Genomic DNA, 19,828 nt, shown 5'->3' with positions numbered 1-19,828 from the left:
CTGCAGTGTTCGGGTGTATACGGAGGAAACACTGACCGGGGGAAGTAAAACTAAACTATAGTTCTTAAATGGAAACACTTCAGGTTCTATCAAAATTAGCGGCTAGAAATACAAACGGCATCCCCTTCCTGAGCTAGTTACAAAAGGTACTAGGCTGCCGCCTGGTAAGTCACAGGCTGACAATGAAATACCCAGGCCTGTCACACATGACAAGATTCATGACCTAATTTTCCTAATTACAACTTTCAGCAGATTATAGTCAGCATAGACATTGATTCAACTCCACACAGATAACTGCTGAATAAGCCTAAAAAGGGGAATTATCCATCAGAAATTGACAAATCACCACTCCTTTTGCACACAAAACTCTGTGTTTGAAATGATATAATCCCTCAGACAGAGAGGAATATTTGGAGTCAGAGTATTAGTTTTTCACAAAACGCACCAATAACTATACTACAAAGCTACACCAGGTTCCACAAGGCACTTCACCTTGCTACAGAATTTGAAACCAATTTTGTAGCAGTTTGAGAAGATACTGAAAGAGATATTCTGAGGTTGAAACTAGGCCACATATTAAACAAATTAATATTACCACAAAAGGTCAAGATTTACATGATTGAGCTGAGTCAGCAAATCTGTGCTAGAGCTGCCTTAAGGTTAGTAACGGATGGCCCTCAAGTTTCAGAAGACTCCAATTTAATAGTGCAATATAATTTAAGAGCAGAAGGAAAATTTGGGCACTGCTGCTGTGCAGTATATAACACGTCCTGTAAGAGCCTAGAAATGATTTTACATCACAAATGCTTAAGATTGCTGTTTTTTAAAAATGGAGTGGAGCTTGGCATATTTACAGTTGCAATTCTGTTTCCTTAACCCCACTGAAATCAGCATTATGAAGCTTGCTATCTACTGCTATGTATCTTATTCCACAGTCTCTTGATTTTTGTTATTTCACCAGGTATGGCCCAAACACTTTTAAGCATAAATTTGTAACCATAATGATAGGACGAGCACATTTTAAAAAAGGGTATTTTCCTTAGGAAGGTTATGCTGAGAGAGGGGTGAATGGCCTACGATCACCCAGTGAGCGTCCATGTCAGAGCAAGGATTTGAACTTAGGTCTTCCAGATCCTAGCCTAACATTCTAACTACTACATCATGCTGGCTTAAGGGTACAGAGCACATTTAGCAATTGTTTTGGGTCATTCAGGTTATTCATGTAAATGAATAAGGTAAAGTGTGAAAATCACTGACACTTGTCATGGTAATATCCACAATGTCTGAACTTTATCTTTGATATCAAGGACTTGGTAGGGCTGAGGCCAGGTTCTCACAATTCTGACTACTGGGAATGCAAGAAAGCAACTCATTGTGACATTTAAACAAGGCCTTTAATATCTAGTTCAGAATTCAGGATAGTAAATTTCTTTAATGATTCTAGATGAGGAAGCTATGACATCTCTAATAAAAAGTTGCAAGGGAACAGGAAGAAAGGATTGATGGTCCTTGATTATTCTACCTAAGTGGCTCTTCCCACCTTAGAATGGTGTGGGAGAGCAGTTGACAAACACAATAGTATGAACTGCTCAGTTTGATGACTGAGCAAATGGAATTTTCAGCACTTACAGGCTGAAAAACCCACAGAATACAAAATGACTATTCTAGAAAATGAACATATTGTCAACTCAGAGAAGTACATTTGTTCTCTTACAACTGTCATTGATAACAGAAAATGATCTTAAGGGGTATCATTTTAGAGTAACTAAAGAACTATTCCACTGAAGAAAAATAAAGCTACATGGGAAGATTGTAATTCTTACCTTGCTAGAGCTATGCCAACAACACAGCCTCCTACAATGGACCAGAAACCAATCCAACCTGCATCCACCTAGGAAAGATTAAATAGTGATAAATAAGATGTTATTTCAAGCAAAATGGAGAGCAAATTGAATGATATAGGCCATCTGGAAACAACACAAAAACAGACAAAAAGTCAATGCAAGGGAACATCACAGAAAATCAACTTTATCCTCACTGGATTACATCTAAGGTACACATCCAACTAGGGGTGTGTGCTTCAGGATCCCGATTAGGAAAAAATGCCCGAATCAGACCCGATCAGTAAAGATTTGGGTTTTCCAAATCAGGGCCAGCATGCTGGCTACGTTTCGGAACATCCGAATTAAAGCTTCCCAATGCGATCCAGGTCGCTTCAGAGCCCTTTAAACTTCAGCTGGCCCATGGGCATGCTGGAGGGGGAGAGTTTAAAGGGAAAAACGCTCCCCACGCCATCTGCAAATGGTGCGGGGAGCCTTCTGCCCTTTAAGCTCTTCCCCTATGCCTCCAGCCAGCTGGTGAGGGGAAGAGCTTAAAGGATAGAAGGCTCCGCGCACCATTTGCAAACGGGGTGCGGAGGCTTCTACCCTTTAAGCTCTTCCCCCCTCCCTCTAGCCATCAGCGGAGGCGGAGGAGGCCCTTCCTACCCCTCAAATGGCTACTGCGGCAGCCATTTGAGGGGCAGGAAGGGTCAGAGGAGCTGGCTCTGTGCTTCCCCGCTGCACAGTTTGTTGATGCGGCAGCAGAGGAGGCAGCGTGGAGCCAGCTCTGTGCTTCCCCACCACCCAGCTGATCAGCCTCCCCTCTCCCTGCCTGCCAGGTAAGTGGGGTGGGGGTGGGGTTTTTTTGCTCCCCCTCACTTCAGTATGCTCCGAATCTTTATGGAGCATACCGAAGCAAGCTACATACCAGATTTGTTAATTCCAGATTTTTTCCCCGCTTTGGGGAAACCCAAAGCAGGAAACCCAAATTTTTTAGCAGTGCATACCCCTACATCCAACACTCTTTATCTAGACCAGGGGTCCACATCATGGTGCCTGTGGGCATACTTGTGCCCACCAACACCTTTTCTGGTACCTGCCAAGTGTTTTTAGAAAGTGGGTGGGGCCAGGTGGGGCTTTTGCCGAGTATGACTTCTGATTGGCCTTTGAAGAACTGATTGGCTGTGCAGACTTTTAAAAACATTGCTTTGGTATAAACTGCTTCCACAGCACAAGGATCTTAACTGTGTGACTGAAGCTAAGATATAGCAGCTATTTTGTGGCTGGCTCCATCTCCTGCAGCAGTCATATTGTTGCTGCACTCACCATACTGTGTCAGAATTCCAAATGCGCCTGCATGCTCAAAAAAGTTGGGGACCCTTGATCTAGACTGATGCTTTGGCAATGCAACAGACCTCCACTGTGCTTGACCCCAGAAACTGGCTTTCAAAGGTACACTGCCTCTCAGGACCTTTTAAGAACCCTATGAGTAGCTGCCAAAACAACAATAGCAGAAAAATGGAAATCACAAAAAACACCTACATTAACAAACTGGTATAATAAAGTATGAGAACATTTCATAATTGAAAAAGTAACAGATGGCCTCACTAAAGCTGAGATCTACCCCAAACCAACCGACTTCACAGAGGAATGGTACCCGTTCTTTGAATTCATCACAGCCAACGAGGTACAGCCAGAAACACAAATATATCGTTCACATATTTATTAAAGTATACACTCTTATCAAATAATACTACTCAAGATGAAAAAGGTTTCACTAACCAGACTCCCTAACCAAGTAAATAAAGTTTAACACAGTATAGCACAGAATTCTACTTCTCAAAAAGCTCTTGACGAAACTAAAATCACAAATTACAAACAATTCTTATTGTAAATGTTAGACATGATGTTGAGAAAGTTATATGTGTTATATTTGTTTTATATATTGTTAAAAACGAAAACTGAATTTTAAAAAAGGTACACTGCCTCTGAATGTGGAGGTTCCATTTATTTATTTTAAAAATATGTATACTGTGTCTTATTTCCTTGAAATCAAGGTGGCTAACAATGCAACAATAAGCTGCAGAACACAAAACATAAAAATCAATTGACAAATAAATACTCACAGATTTTAAAGCACAAAGATTTAAAAACACATCCCTATGTCTGTTAAGACAGTTCACCCCTCTCCAAATGCCCCTGAAACAGAGTTGTCTTTCATGCCTTCCTAGATGTGGCCAATGAAGGTGCCCTCCTCACTCCCTCTGCTACCCACTCCAGAGAACCAGATCCAGCAAAGAGAAAGCACGTGAACTAGCTGTTGCTGCATGGACAGTCCTAAGAGAGGGCACCACAAGTAGAGGACAATAACTGACACATGGGAGTGAACAGGTTGGTAAGTATGAGGGGCCTTGACCATGAAGGGCTTTAAAGGTAATAACCAGCAATTGAAATTGGGCCCAGAAGCAAGAAGGCAACTAGTACGATTGAGATAGCACTAGAGTGATATGTTTCAAGTGGCTGACCACTGACAGGAATCTCACTCCTGCATTTTGGACCACCTGAAGTTTCTGAGATAACTTCAAAGGCAGACCCATGTACTGATATCGAGATTATGGTGGCATGGACTGGCATGACTAGGTCCTCAGAGTCTATATAAGGGGCCAGCTTGTGAGTTACATGGCACTGAAACTGCAGGCAATCCTAGCAACAGTGCTAACCTGTTTCTCCACTATTACAGCTAATAGCAGCTAGTAAACTATGATTTCTCCTCCTCCTGTTTTAAACCTTCTAAGCCAGTAACCATAACCAACAATTCTGGAAGTTGTCTTGTGTGAAGAATTATTTTATTTTGACCTTCCTGAATCTAATGCTAATCAATTTAACTCAATGACGACTTACAATAATAGAAAAACAACTGCTCTACACTATTTTTCTCCACCTTTCTCCTTTGGATTTTAACACTTACAAATAAATGTCTCTTTTCCGATGAAGTATGCTCTTCCAGTAAAGTAGACACCAATTTTGTCCTCTTTCTTCACTCCCTGCTCTCTGCTTGGGAACCTTTTTAGTATCAGCTGAATCTAAACTGGTCCCACTATTGTCCAGCATACTTCTTTCTATAAGGGCATCACTTCTTATTCACCCTGCTTAAATAAGTTACCGAAGTTAACAGTAACAAAAACAATAACTTATCAGCCACACATAAGCAAGATACACAAAATGTCATATACATACATACCTGGCTCACATGAACTGGGGTTAATATCCAATCAAGAACTCCAGACCAACCAGAGAAAACACCCAATGGTATAGCATAAGCTAGAGCAATCATAAGGAACCTGGAATTGCTGTAAAATAAATTTTTAAAAACACAGTTACAAATAACTGGGTCAAAGTAGAATCTAGAGAATATAAATCCTGCCAAACACACACACTCCCTTATTATTGATAATTAGGATTGTCCAGTACTACAGGTATCTCATCGCGTTTCATGGAACTGCAGCTGGAAAATGGAATTCGAGTATGTTCAGAAGAACTTGACTGTTTGCCACATAAAGGGTTAGAAAGGTCTGCCCCTCCCCTTAGTGACAGGGGCACTAAGGTTTGTGTGGAGGAAAGGGGAATCTTCTCTGAAGAGTCCCAGTTTACTAATTCATATGAGGATAACACTGAAATAGCCACAAGTTTTTCAATGTTCTCCATTAATTAACCATCTTACTCCACACTACTTATAGGTAGGAACTTCCTTGCCTTTTCCATGTCTCTCTTCAAAACTCTTTCTGCAGATTACCTGATATTTTTGCTTCTGCATACTACAGTGCTCCCCTTCCTGCACCAATGTCACTCTCATTACCAACCATCCCTTTTCTCTTTCACCATCTCACAGGTATGCCTGTATCCTATATAACTGTTTTCTACCATGACAGGTTTTTCTACATATCTGTTCTCTCTTTTACCCTTCAGTAACCTTTCTTCCCTGCAGTTTCTGCCCTAGCCCCTTGTTTCTATTTGTCCTCCTCACCAAGTTGGGTAGAAATATTACACTAGGATGCCATTCTCCCAACAATTCAAGTCTTGGTCACAGGTGGAACTAGTATGGTCAGCTGAAACAGGCTGGCAAAACAAGCAATATAAACTAGTGTTTTACCAGTTCCATTCCCACTGATTCTAATGTGCTTGGGCAGATTCTGACTTTTCACACAAAAGAATGGAAAAAGGTTACGAACTATGGGCATTTGAAACTCTTGTATACCATAACGGGAATTGTGTTTTTGCAGCACACAGTGGGACAATTATTTTTAATCACAACCCCTGAGGACTGTTCCAACATTATGCTAGGAGTAATCTGCAGTTTACTTCCCCTGGTTTTTGCTTATCTCCATTAAATTAATTACTTAAAAAAAATGAATGGCAACTTTGTGCTATCATTAAAAACATCCAAGAAGCTACTTGGTACTGCATTTATTAATGTTGTTGTTCAGATATATGACAGGAAGCAAAGTGAAAAAATCAATGTACAGATGGGGAATTTTTGTGAAATACATTCATTCACTCACCTATCCCCCAACATCTGTGTGCTTATTAGTACACGCACAATTAAAACCAGTCCCAAGATAGCCTTTTTGGGGGCTGAGAGCTATTTAACCATGTATGTGCTTGCAGTGCAATCCTAAGCAGAATTCCACCCTCCTAAATCAGGGAAGTCAGTGGGCTTAGAAGAGTGTAACTCTGTTTGGGATTGCACAGTTAAGCAGCAAATTACCTGTGAAAATGCCCTATGCAGAAAACTCTTTAACCTTTCTCAAATAAATAATGCCTCTGACCTATAGAAACCATGTGAGAAGGAAAGAATCATAGCTTCATTTAAGCCAGGGACTTTCACCCAACCTTTTTTTTTTAAAGGGTCACTTTAAGCATTCATGGCATCTCCCAAGGAGAATGGTTATGTGTCTTGAAGCTAAGCAATGCCATTTAAGTATTAAAGCAGATAATAGCTGGAAGAAAAAATGCTGAGACAGCAACTAAGATTCCTGTATAAATATACTAGTCCAAATTCCAACTCCCATCCTGCAAAAGAGTAAATTACTTGGGGTCCACAGGAGAGGGAGGCTCAAATATGCCTGAGAACAAAGAAAGCTATACAAATTATTCAGCGAGAAAGCCTTTGGAAAGGGGAGGAGAAAGAAGAAAGGAATGTGAGACAGCCATTGTTGTGTTCAATTAAGACTGAGAGGAGCCCAAGAAACTGCACTAAGGGATTCAGGATTTTCTTCTTTTAAAAAACAATTCACCTTCACTGCTCACTGAAGGTAAAGCCATGCAAGCTGCGTCATCATCCTCATTCCATCAAATAAACAGGAGTTGACAGAAAAGCCCAAAAGAAACAATTTTACTGTAAATGAAGGAAACAAAAGGCAGTCCTCTGCTAAGAGGCGCAGAGCTCTTTTTAAAGTGCTTCAATTTCTGAATTCTAGAGGAACATATAGCTTTATCTAATGCACATTTTATCTGGCAATTTCTATGTAAGGTTATTTGAAGGTTCTTCCAAATGTTTAGCATTATAACAAACACTGTAGACTTTTGTTGTATAGACAACACTACTCAGGAACCCCAGAAGTTAAGAGTCCAAGAATATCCACATGATAACAAAGTCATAATGTCGTTAAGGAACTAAAGGTACAGAGGCTATTACTTTATTCTGCCTTTGTCACATGGATCTTTGGTAACAGCTGAGACTGCAATTTCCACCTGCAAAGGAAACGATTTGCTAAGCTGTGGTTATCTAGAAAAAAAATAGAAGATCCCCTGGATAACTATCTACAGGCTCATTTCGAGGGAGAATGCACCAGAATGGCATTCCAGCAGTTCCCCCAAGTCAGGTGGCCCTGCCCACCTGACTTTAGGACCGTTTGGGCCTTGAATGGGGCCAAAATGGCCCGAATACGAGCCAAACTGTCCTGGAATGGGTTGGTGCCCAGCACCAACCTGATCCCAGCCATTTTGTCCCTGATCCAGGCCAAAATGGGCCCCAAATGGCCATTTCCAGCCCATTTAGGCCTGGATAAGGGCCAAAATCCTGATTCAGGATTAAATATATGACATGTTAATTCTCCTCTTATGAAAATTAATGTCGTTGATAATCTATGAAGAAAATTAACTGACAAGTCAAGTTTAACAGCCCATAGGTCATGCACTATAACACAAAATTTAAGAATTAAAAATAACAGTAAAACAAGTTTGCCACATTGACAATGCAGCTTTTGCAGAGACTACTCAGAAGTAATCTTCAACTTGAAGAGTCAGAGATGGCCAAGTACTTCAGCAGCCATTTTCTAAGAGATCTCACTCTGGCTCTTGCATGCTTTGGAGAATAGAAAAAAGTATTGGACAATTAATCAACCACTGCCAAAGGACAATTAATTGACATTTTGAAAATAAATGCCTCGACCAGAGCCAGGGCCTTTTCAGTCCTGGCACCAACCTGGTAGAACTATCTGTCTGAGGAAACCAGGGCCCAGCAGGATTTATTATCTTTCCGCCGGGCCTGTAAGACAGAGATGTTCCACCAGGCATATGGTGGAGGCTAGGTTGGGCCCCCACTGACCACACTAAAGATCTGTCCACCACCCTACATATGAGCCAGGGCTTGGGAAGTATTTTATCATTGCCATTTGAAGAGAAGCTGTATTGTATAAAGTTGTTTTAATGTTATTTGTATACTGTTTTATCTGTTTTTAACTGTATTTATGTAAATTGAAATGGTGTACTCCACCCTGAGCCTGCCTGGTGGGGAGGGCGGACTAAAAATTTAATATAATAATATAATAATAAATAAATAAATAAATGCACTTTTTGAATTGAGACGTTTCTGCTGATAACCTAGAACACACTTTTAATGGGCCAATGCTTTTTCATTGGACAATTTAAAATTATCTATTGCCCCGCAATTAGAATATAACACAAAAAAGAGGAAATTGCCTTCAGCCAGAATAGAAAAACAAGCAAAAAGTTCAGGAAGTGTCCAAATAGTTAAAACAACCAATTGAATACAAGAACACTGATTATAAGTCATCCCAAAATAAGTATAGCTTGGAGTTTACAGTAGCACCATAATTATCAACTTTTCAAACAAAACATTTATTAGAGATAAAATATGTTCACATTAAAAAACACGCTAAAACCAAATCGTCTTCATCAGTGATGGCAGCATATTACATAAATAAAACTGAGTTTAGAAACATTAACATCCAACAAAGATAAAAATGACTTACGATTAAATCAGAATACAAACAAATCAGTTAAAATTTTAACAAATATTTAGAATAGAATATAAATTAAGATCCAAACACTCATTCGAAAACTGTAAGAAAGGTATCATAGATATCAACAAATCACATGTTTAAGTCAACATGTTTTATAAGCGTTTTGTTTTAAAAGGTTAATGTTAATTAATGTGAAAGACCTACAAAGACTTGCAGGGGGCATCTTGTTTTCCTCTCCCCCACTATTTCTTCTTTCCCTTTTCCTGCAGCCTCAATACCATCTCCCCTTTTGCTGCTTCTTTCTTTCTTTCCCACCCACCAGCTATCCTACCTTTATCTCCCCACCCCCAACTTCAGCTGTCTCTCTTTCCCTATCCTGGCAGCATCTCCCAAGGAATAATCAGTTCCATTTATGCACTGCCAGCCTGGCCACTGTGCTGGGCTGAGTTGCATGGTGGGGAACTTGCAAGGACATATGGGGAGTACCTTACTTCCCCCTATATTCCCCTCCCCACACATACTGTCTCCTCCTGGCAGCCCCCACATCCTCAGTTTTTCCTACCTACCAATCAACCTATCTTTTGTCCCCCCCCCCATCTTCAGCTACATTTATCATTTACTTCATTTATACCCCACCTTTTTCCTCAGTGGGGATTCAAAGCAGTTTACATCATTCTCCTCTTCTCTATTTTATCCTCACATCAATCCCGTAATGTAGGTTAGGCTGAGAGTGTGGCTGCCCCAGGATCATCCAGGGAGCTTCTACAGCAGAATGGGGATTCAAACCTCAGTCTCCCAGATTCCAGTATGAAATGACAACACACTGGCTTTCATAGGGTGGCTGATGTCGAACAGAAGCAAATACTCAGGCCTAGGTGAGTCATACCAAGTTGCCTGGGACTGCTGCCAGGCCTGGCCTCAATGAGTCTTACCTCACTGGCTTTAAGACTGGAAGTACAGCCGTGGTTTCCAAAACAGCTACTGAGGGCATTTTTTCTTAAAACTACAGACGCAGCTTCTATCATTCTGCAGTTTTCAATCCCCCCCCCTTTTTTCCAAATACAAGATTTTTCTGCAAACCTGGGACTTGTCTGTCTATGGGCCCAGTCTCTGGATTTAAGCATGTATAGATGAGGCCATGCTGAGAATTAGATATGTTGATTGTAAATGGCCTATTACAATTCTTGTTGCCATATGATTTACATCTTGCAACCATTTTCTTATTCTCTACTGAATGCAGATAAATTTGGCCTCATCAACTTTTGTTTCTTTTTCAGTAATTGCAATATTTCACAATGCAGTAACTTACAATAGTCCTTGTTCTTTTGGAAAAAATCTAAACAGTAGTACGAATCATCATCATCGCACCTCCACACACATTTATTAATTTAATTTAATTTAATTTAATTTATTTATTTATGTAGTCTGCCTTTCTCACTGAGACTCAAGGCAGATTACTTAGTGTGAGATTAGTACAATCAGTAGCAAGAACAAGGGCAAGCATTTCCATACAGTGTCAAGAACATTTACATAAACAATGTCATAAGGTAAATGAATACAAGTTTACAAAGACATAGCATTAGCAAGGATCCAATATGGTGTTGAAGAATTGCTGAAACCGAACATAATCAATTGTAGGACTGACATTAAACAACATGAAGCACAGGTAGTATATAGGAGTACATATTTAAAGCAACAGATAATATGTAAGGCAGCATAATGGTGAAGTCTATGGTTCCTTACTCATTAGCGAAACATGAGACACACTCCCTACAATACCGCCCTCTTCGCTGAGAAAAAAGCCTTTCTGAATAATTTGTTTTTGCATTGTTTGCGGAAAGCCAGGAGTGTGGGGACTCTCCTGACCTCCTCAGGCAGGCCATTCCATAGGGTAGGGGCCACCACAGAGAAAGTCTGTGTACGGGCTACTGTTGATTTCGCCCATGTGCTGGCTGGCACCTGCAAGAGACCCTGGCTGATTCCGCACACATTAGATAATGCACTTTCAATGCATTTTAGCAATCGTTTAGAAGTGGATTTTTTGTTTCACACACAAAAAATTCAATTCCAAATGGTCTCTAAAGAGGATTGGAAGTGCATTATCCAATGTGTGCGGAATTACATCCTGTTCAGATGAGTGAAGCTGCTGTGGAGGAACATAAGGAGGGAGGCAGTCCTGTAGGTATGCTGGACCAAGGCTGTGAAGAGCTTTGTATGTATAACAAATACCTTGAATTGAGCATGGTAACTGACAGGTAGCCAATGGAGTGACTGTAGGATGGGAGTGATGCTCCTGCTCCTGCTAACAGTCAAGCTGCAGTATTTTGCACTAATTGTAGCCTCCTAATTAACTTAGATGGGAGACCAATACAATAGTCGAGTTTTTATATTACCATAACATGGATCCGGGGGCCAAGTTGGCTGAGGTAAGAAGTCATCTTCCAGGCTAGAGTGAGATTGTAATAAGCATTTTTTGCAACTGCCTTAACTTGTTTTTCTAATAGTAGCGCTGGATCCAATATAACCCCCAGGCTCTTAACTGAGTCTGCAAGGGTCAGATGAACTCTATCTAAAGTGATCTTTCACTTCGATATCGAAAGAGATCTTTCAAGATCTCTGACTTCCCAACAAGCATCACTTCAGTATTTTTTGGTTTTAATTTTAATTTGTTATTTTTTCAGCCATTTCACTATGGCTGTCAGGCAGCGATCTAAAATTTCTACTGTATCCTGTGGGGACCTGGACAGCGAGATGTAGAGTTGGGTGTTGTCTGCATATTGATGACATCCAACTCCATAGCTGCAAATGAGTTCTCCTAAAAGTTTTATGTAGAGGTTGAATAATATGGGAGATAAGTTTGTGCCTTGCAGAACCCCACAAGATAGTTCCCATTCTGGAGACAGCTGATCTCCAACGGCAACCCTTTGAGTCCGTTCCATAAGAAACGATTTAAATCAGTCCGAGGCATGTTCTTTGATGCCCACTTCTGTTTCTAAATGCATCAACAGGATGGCATGGTCTACTGTGTCAAAGGCTGCGGATAGATCAAGGAGGAGCAATAAAGAGGCATGGCCTTAGTCTATATTCAGATGGAGATCATCCACTAAAGCTAATAGGGCTGTCTCAGTCCCATGACTTGGTCTGAATGCAGACTGGTAAGGGTCTAGAGTGCTAGAGTTTTCCAAGAAGATCTGGAGTTGATCAGCTACTACTCTCTCAATCACTTTGCCCAGAAAGGGCAAATTAGAGACTGGACGATAATTGGCCACATCAGTTTTGTCAAGGATGCATCTCCACAACAAATGAATATGATCTTTAAAAGAGGTGTCTACTCTAAAGATAATGAAATTTGCAATACAAAAGTAACAGAGGTGTGCATTTAGAAAGTTTGCATTTCCGTTTTTGTTCCAGGGGTTATGGAACAATCGCATCTCATTACCGGGTTATTCTGCCAGCTTGGAACTGATCTGTTTGTTTTTTTCCACTTCAGGAGTTTTGGCCCTATGCGCACATGTTGGCCGCATGTGCAAATGCACACTCTTCAAGGGATTGAGGCTCTGGGGCAGCTATTTTTGCATGCAACAGCACCAAAATCACACAGAAAACACAGTCCTCCCTCTAAACCATAGACTCACTAAATTTGAGCGCAAGCAACAACAGGGTTCTGTGTTTATGGTTCCCAAGAAATGGGGAAAGCACTCATCAAGGCGAGTGCTGCACAGCTACGGATGCACTCACTGTTCTTTCCAGATCAAACAAGTTTCTTCTCAAGCACATGAAAACTAATGGACCTCCTAAGGAAGGTTGGCGGTGGCTGGGCTCACACAATGGCAGGAAACAAGTGGTGCCAGGATGGCTCAGAAGTAGAGATAGGCACAAAACAAACTACGGAACAAAATTCTGTATGGAACGGCCAGTTCGTAGTCAAAGAACCACGCATTCCGTAGGACCACGTTTTTCTAAACCAAATGAACTTTTCTTACCGTTCTGTTGCCAGTTCAGACACTTTTGGCGCCAAACACTCCCTCACCCAGGCAACCATGGCAGTCTTTAGTTTGCCCCCAATCTGAGGCCTTCAGGCTTGATTGGCAGTTGTCCCTGCCAACTAGATAGCTCCCCCTCTGGCCTATCAAGCCAGGAAAAGCAGGGGGAGGGTTAGAATCTCCAAGGCAACTGAGGAGATGGGCCTTCAGCAGCCATGGTAACACCAATCTCTTCCTTCCAAAACCATGTTAGGCAGGTTTTTCTGCCAACCAGAGTACTCCTATGTTGTTCAATCTTCTTGGCTTTTTCCATAAATAGGGGAAGCCGTGTGATTCCTGGTTTCAGTTTCTCCAGAGTGGGAGAGGGAGAGAACAGAGAGCTTGCTGGCTGTAGTGTTGGGAACTTGGGAGAGATCTTTGGCCTGCACTTCTGACTGCTGGAAAAGGGGCTGAAGTGTCTTTTTTCTTTTCTCTTGCTTTCTTATTTTTCTTACTGACTGAGGAGGTTTTTTGGAAAATGGTGTTTTTTTTCCCTTTCTCCCCTCCCCATCCTAGTCTTAGCTTTTCAAACACCCCCCCTCCCGCTTTGGGGCTCTATAACTCGGAGATCTGTATTGCATCTTCATGAAACTTGGTGGGTGGCTGGAGGAGAACCTACTGAAAACTCCCTGCGAGTTTGGGCTCTCTGAGCATGAAGGAGGCCGTTCTGCCCCCCCACTCAAATCTCGAACCGGTTCGGAAATCTATAAGTTCGTGTTCCATGGAAATTAACGAACCACAAACCGAGCGGGTTTTTTTTTTTTGTTGTTCCGTGCCCATCTCTACTCAGAAGCAGTAGAGCATTCCATTGCCAACCAGTCCAGCACAGCAAAATGTTGTTTAACAAAACACTTCCGCTTTAGTGACAAAGCTAATACATTTTACCTTTGAATTGTGCTGTTATACTATATTTTCCTGTGTCTTCTGGATTCGTATCCAAGATGAGGGGCCAGAAGGGTGAATCCTCCTACCTAATCTGCTGCAGGAGCCTGAGCCAGGACTCATGGCTGCCAACCTTTCCTTGCACTGTGAGTAAAAGTGCACAGAAAGGGAGGGCTAGGGTTTTTTCTTAACGAGAAAGGAAGTAGAGGGAGGATAGCCCTCCCCCCCTATTTTTTACTAGTAAAAGTGGAAGACTGAACAGGTTGCTGGCTGCCAGTCTCCCTTTCTAACTGAAGTTGTTACCCAGAGTTGAATGAAAAGGAAAAATGAAAGAACAGGATTACAGAAGAAACCGCAGGAGTCCCTTTGTGTCACAGCTGACTGAGACCCAGAGAAGCTTTCTATAGGCTGCCACCACGCTGGTACAGGTTTCCTCAGAAGGGTCCAGAGCACCCAACCAATCCCTTCTGTTTACTCTTTCCCAGTAGGTTTGATTGATGTGACCGAATGAGGCAGGAGGACTCAGGCAGAATAATAAAGAATTTTATTTAAAAGGTTCATTTATAACAGGTGTTAAAAACTTTGTAAAATAAAGAATAGTAAAGGTTGGTGAATAAACAAACTAACACACCCTATCGCCTCTAACTAGACTGTTCTTAACAATCTCTTGGTGGGTGGCTTCCAACTGTCTCACCCCTTCTGGATGAGGGATCACTCCATCTGCAGCAGCCTCTCCTCAGCTCTACTTTCTAAGAGTGAACACTCTCCCATTGTGGTGAGGCCTTTTCCCCCTTCTCTCAGGCACCATCTCCCTACTTTCCGATTGGTACAATTTCCCCCTCAGAATCCCTTCTTACCCAATCAAAGGGAACCTGGGAAATGTAGACTCTGCAGTCACTTTAGTGCAGGCTTCCCCAGAGCCACTAGGCTCAGGCTCATAACACCTCATAACCCCAAAATTTAAAAAATCTGACCGGATTGGTCCTTCCAACATGGAATACTGATCTGGAAAGGCTTGGGGTTGTGTGTGTGTGTGTGTGTGTGTGTGATTGTGCTATACAGGCCCGCTACCTCCCAGTCATTTAACACTGGGTTAATAGAAAAAAACCCAAAGCCAGAAGACTTTCTGGGCAAGATAAAATTCCTCCTGGTGCTCCTCGACCCACTATCTGTGGATGACTTCTTAAGCCAGGGCACTATGGCACCTAAGTGAAGGACATCAGCAGAAAGCCACTGGATGGGCATGAACCAGCTCCACTTGGCTGGAATCTTGGCTCTCCTTTAATTATTTTTTTCTTTCCAATTTTCACCCCAATCTGCATCACATGAGCCTTGGCAGTCAGAAGACCCCTCCCTCTTCAAACCTACATGTGCATGCCTGCGAGGATGTTGCTGGGCTGGCCTTTTTTTGCATTGTGCATAGAAGTGCACAGAAGGAGATGGTGATGGCAAGGCGACACTGGTGTGATGGCACCATGGCAGCTTCTGCTACCCTACCTAGTGCAAAACAAACCCTTGATCCCTACAAGCCACTCAATGCCAATGCCACTGCCCAGGAAATGCTGAAAAAATGTACTCATGCATGTCACGCCCATCCCCTTCCCGCCAATAGAGTTAACGCTAACAGCCCGTTTGCAGCCAACTGGTTATATGTGCAGACTAACTTTCCATTAAGGAAAATAAGATGCTGCCAGACAGCGCCTGAATGCCAGGCCTGCCTGTGTGGTCTCTGCGCCAGAAGGATCAAAACGAAACACACAAACTTTTCAGCGGGGGGAGGGGGAGTCATTACAGCCTCATTTCTTGGATTTGGTTCTATGTTCTGGAAGCCACTTTAATGAGCCAAATGAGTGAGTTCTGTGTATGTTTTTGGCTTTTAAAAAATTATGTGCACCCTAACAAGCAATGTGGTTTGTTTCTGTGATGCACGGCCTGGATTTTTCCTAGAACCATCTTAAAGCATTTCTCCTTGGATGGATTATCCTGAAAGGCTATGCAGAAGGAAAACATTAAGGAAGTATTTGCAAGATGTGATATTGATAGGCGTTCATAGGTGAAGCAGTGAAAACAAAAATCAGGGCACCATAGCTGGAAAACGGGTACCAAAGAATTAGGTTGCTTTTAGAGTATTCATCAATTCAAGATTTTAAAGCAGAATCTTAAAGACATAGTCACTATTTATTTAACTGTCAAGGTTCTTTCTAAAGGGTTTTTTTTTTAAAAAAAGGACAGTAAATTCAAAGCCTTGTAGCTCATCATTCAACTTTACAAGGTTCTCAGATACGCTGTTTAGAGTACTGTGAACAAGCATCCTGTTTATTAACGCAGGTCTCAGATGGAGCCCCATCAACTGACATTTTATACTCCACCTGCAGATCCAGTTGTTGTTATTCAGATTTTTATTTGACAGTAACATTTTAATATACAGCCCACAGGCAGATTCTCAAATGACAGTGCTGCTGCAAGCAACAAGTGTCCTAAACATGATTTCCATACTTTTTGATATAGTGCATGGATACACTGATCACAGAAAATAAGAGATACAAAACAGGTTCCGTTTAACAGAAGAATTACATTATCTAGCCTTGGTGTTCCAGAAAGGACCCGTTTGGGAGATAATCTTGCCTTGCATTTTCAAGGTGGTTATGAGAGAGATATATGAAGACTCATTAAAAAAAATATAACCAGGGTTATGTTCATGCTCTGGTTTCAGAGGGACATTTGACACAGGGTGCAAAACTTTGACACGTTACAAAATTCAAGTTTGTCTCAGTTTCTATTTTAAAGAGAAGTACACTGTTGCAAAAACGTACCTAAACGTGTGTAGACCATGCTACCTAAAATATAAGATGCTGAAGGGGGGCTGAACAAAGTTTCCAGTGGTCAGCTAGTGCTTTTAGAGCCCTTCATAGCTTCTTGATCCTTCACCATTACTAGCAAAACACAATAAATTTTGTAACATATCATGCAGATTGATTTGCATAATTTAAACAGGTCACAGAGTTTAGCTTTCCTTGCCAAAGAATTTCTGTTCTGACTGAAAACTGTGCATTAGAAATGTTTAAAATGTAAAAAAAAAATCTGTGCACAAGCATTTAAGTAGAAAGCATACACAGCTCTGAACACAGCAGAAGCAACTCTAAGATTTGTGAAATAAGAGTTCTCACAGATTGTTATAATTGAGCATGCTAAATGACCAGTTTTATCCATTTCTAAAGCACAGATGGATGGGGGAGGCGCATCCAGACTTATACAGACATATGAAGCTATCAGAACAATTGGTACAGTCTATTCTTACTGACAGCAGGTCTCAGGGACAGAAAAGTTTTCTTCCTGGGGTCTTTAACTGGAGATGCTGTGTAATGAACCTGCAACCCATGGTATCCAAATCTTACACTCCAATGAACTGTCTCTCCCCCTGTAATGATTCCAAGTAAATCTGTGCATGTGTCTTTAAATGCTTGGTTTGAGCTAGGTGAAGAGTGGGGGTGAAAGAGAGGAATGAGTGAGCAATATGATTGGTTGACTGAGATTGTGGGCGGAGTGAATGCAGTTTAGACAGAGTGCAGGGAGAAAGGTTTCAGTCAGAAGAAAGCAGGCTAGCTGTGTGCTGCCTGAATATGTTGAAGTGTTTATGACAGAAATATAACTTGTGTGGAACCTGAACTGAGCATGTTTGTGAAAGGACACTCAGTCAGGGAAAGAGAGGCTGCCTGAGCAGGTTTAATATTTCTGTCATAAACACTATAATACCATATTGAGATGCCCAAACAAACAGGCATGGCTCTTATGGAAAATGTTCATCAGTGCTGTACCTCATCTGAAAATCTTAATCCTTTACAGTTTTTGGAAGCAGAATAAATTTTATTCACAATTTATTCTGCTTGCACAAATTGAGCTTACCGGTAAAAAAAACTTGATGATTTCTCTCTCTGTGGCATATACACAATCCTTATTAGGGTGCATCAATGATTTGTTTTATTGTTTAACATTAGCGAGGCCAAAAGCTGCTATAATCTCTAACACCATGGCATCCATACATACCTTAATAACCTACAAAAACTTCTTCTGTAGCTGAGCCTCTGACTAGCTGCAGCGACACTAGGAGGAAACGGAGGACGGGACGGGAAGTAGGCTAGTGCTGCAGAGAATATCAAAGCCACAATGCCAAATTCTAAGGGGAAACAATTAAGAAAGAACTAAATAAGAAATGCATTATTGTAGAGGATATGCATGAAACATACTATTTGATCCACAGGAAAATTGTATCAAAACTTCTGTAAAAGTGAAATCAGATGCTGAATGAACAGGACAGAATGCAACCTAGAAATATCTAACAACTAACTAAAGCCTTCAACACTGCTGGCTCACAGAGTCTCTTTTCACTCCCACCCTGCCAGTACATTTTAAAGCCAAGCAGCTGGGACAATCAGCATTATGGACGCTGCATGTGCTTTTGCTTCTGGTTTAAAGGAGAAATACCTTAGCAAGATTCAGTTCTCTCTGTGCACCCTGACTAGCAGGCGCAGCATGTCCCCGATTAAAAAGGCATAAACACCTGATGAGTCCCATGCTATTCCTTCCAATAAGCAACTGGCCTGGGAGCAACTGCTATTCATTTCAAGCCAGGAAGACATGTAACAAACTGAATCTCTGAGTTAAATCTATAAACTGAAGCTTGACTAAAGTAATGCATATGAAGACAATCCAAAGACCTGTATAAATTCTAAATATTATTTTTATCAATATTACTAGAAGTGGTGGTGGTAGAGAGTTCCCTCAAGTCATAGCTGACTTATGCTGACCCCTGGTGAGGTTTTCATGGCAGGAGACTAACAGAGGTGGTTTGCCATTGCCTGCCTCTGCAACCCTGGTCTTCATTGGAGGTCTCCTGTCCAATTATTAACCAAAGCCGATCCTGCTTAGCTTCTGAGATCTAACGAGATCAGGCTCACCTGGGCTATCCAGGTCAGGGCATTATTAGAAGTAGGATGAGACTAATTACAAAAGTACTTTGAAATAAACAAAAAGTAGCAGAAAAATCATTGAACTACAGGGGAAAAAACCTTTATGGTGGCAGAACCTGCAAGAAGCACATTCTCCCTCATGAATTCTTGAGCAAATGGAGCACAAGAGGAACAAAGGGGATATAGAATACTGGAGACTGGAAAGAAGACTGACTATCCATGGAGTGAAGCAAACCAAAGTATTAGATACAAGGAAGTTTCAAACATGGATCTCAGAATTAACAAGGAGTTAAATGAAAGAATAGGGTGAGGAGGGATATACCAGCAGATAGTGACATTTTAGAAGATGAAATGTAGAAGTAATACATTTGAAAAGAAAAGACAACAAAGGTGGTGAAATGCAATATGAAAGAAGATCCACAAAAGTGGAACCGAAACAGACAAGCAGGATCTATAAAAACACTACAGGTCACCTCTTGTTGTCCCAACTATGGGGACATCCAAGAGAATTGTGCTGCATTCAGGATTCACTGCTTCTCAATATGCAGATTTATAGAAAGATTTATATGAAGCCATACATAACATTCCAACTCCAACATACTCAAGGAATAAGAAGCAAACAATTCTATGTGAATGAGAAATTAAATACCTAAAACCAAGCATGCCAAATATCAGTAGGATCAGGTCTCAAAGGGTATACTTCATACCACAGCAAGACTATCTAAGTAAAGATGTGAAGGCCTGGGGTGAGGGTGGGGGAATGGGAAAAGTGGAAGAAACGTTTCTTCCTTTTTTCCTGAGCACTTTAAAAAAAAATCCAGAATTCTTGGTAACTCACTTCAAAAGTCACACCAGATTAACAGTGAAATCCT

The 19,828-nt window shown here is 41.3% G+C and overlaps 1 protein-coding gene across 1 annotated transcript in view; it reads right to left on the bottom strand.

Moving 5' to 3' along the window:
- SLC49A4 (solute carrier family 49 member 4) overlaps nt 1-19,828 on the bottom strand; it is a 132,502-nt gene that overhangs the window by 54,565 nt on the left and 58,109 nt on the right. The window contains exons 4-6 of the mRNA XM_054971282.1: nt 18,034-18,163; nt 5,062-5,170; nt 1,824-1,891 (exon numbers count right to left, since the gene is read on the bottom strand). Of these exons, the coding sequence (XP_054827257.1) occupies nt 1,824-1,891; nt 5,062-5,170; nt 18,034-18,163 (307 nt within the window). The remainder of the gene's footprint in view (nt 1-1,823; nt 1,892-5,061; nt 5,171-18,033; nt 18,164-19,828) is intronic.

The sequence above is a fragment of the Eublepharis macularius genome, chromosome 2 (genome assembly GCF_028583425.1).
Source record: "Eublepharis macularius isolate TG4126 chromosome 2, MPM_Emac_v1.0, whole genome shotgun sequence".
Taxonomy (NCBI): Eukaryota; Metazoa; Chordata; class Lepidosauria; order Squamata; family Eublepharidae; genus Eublepharis; species Eublepharis macularius.
Note: the sequence above shows the minus strand (reverse complement) of the source record. Positions and strands in the feature narration are given on the sequence as shown.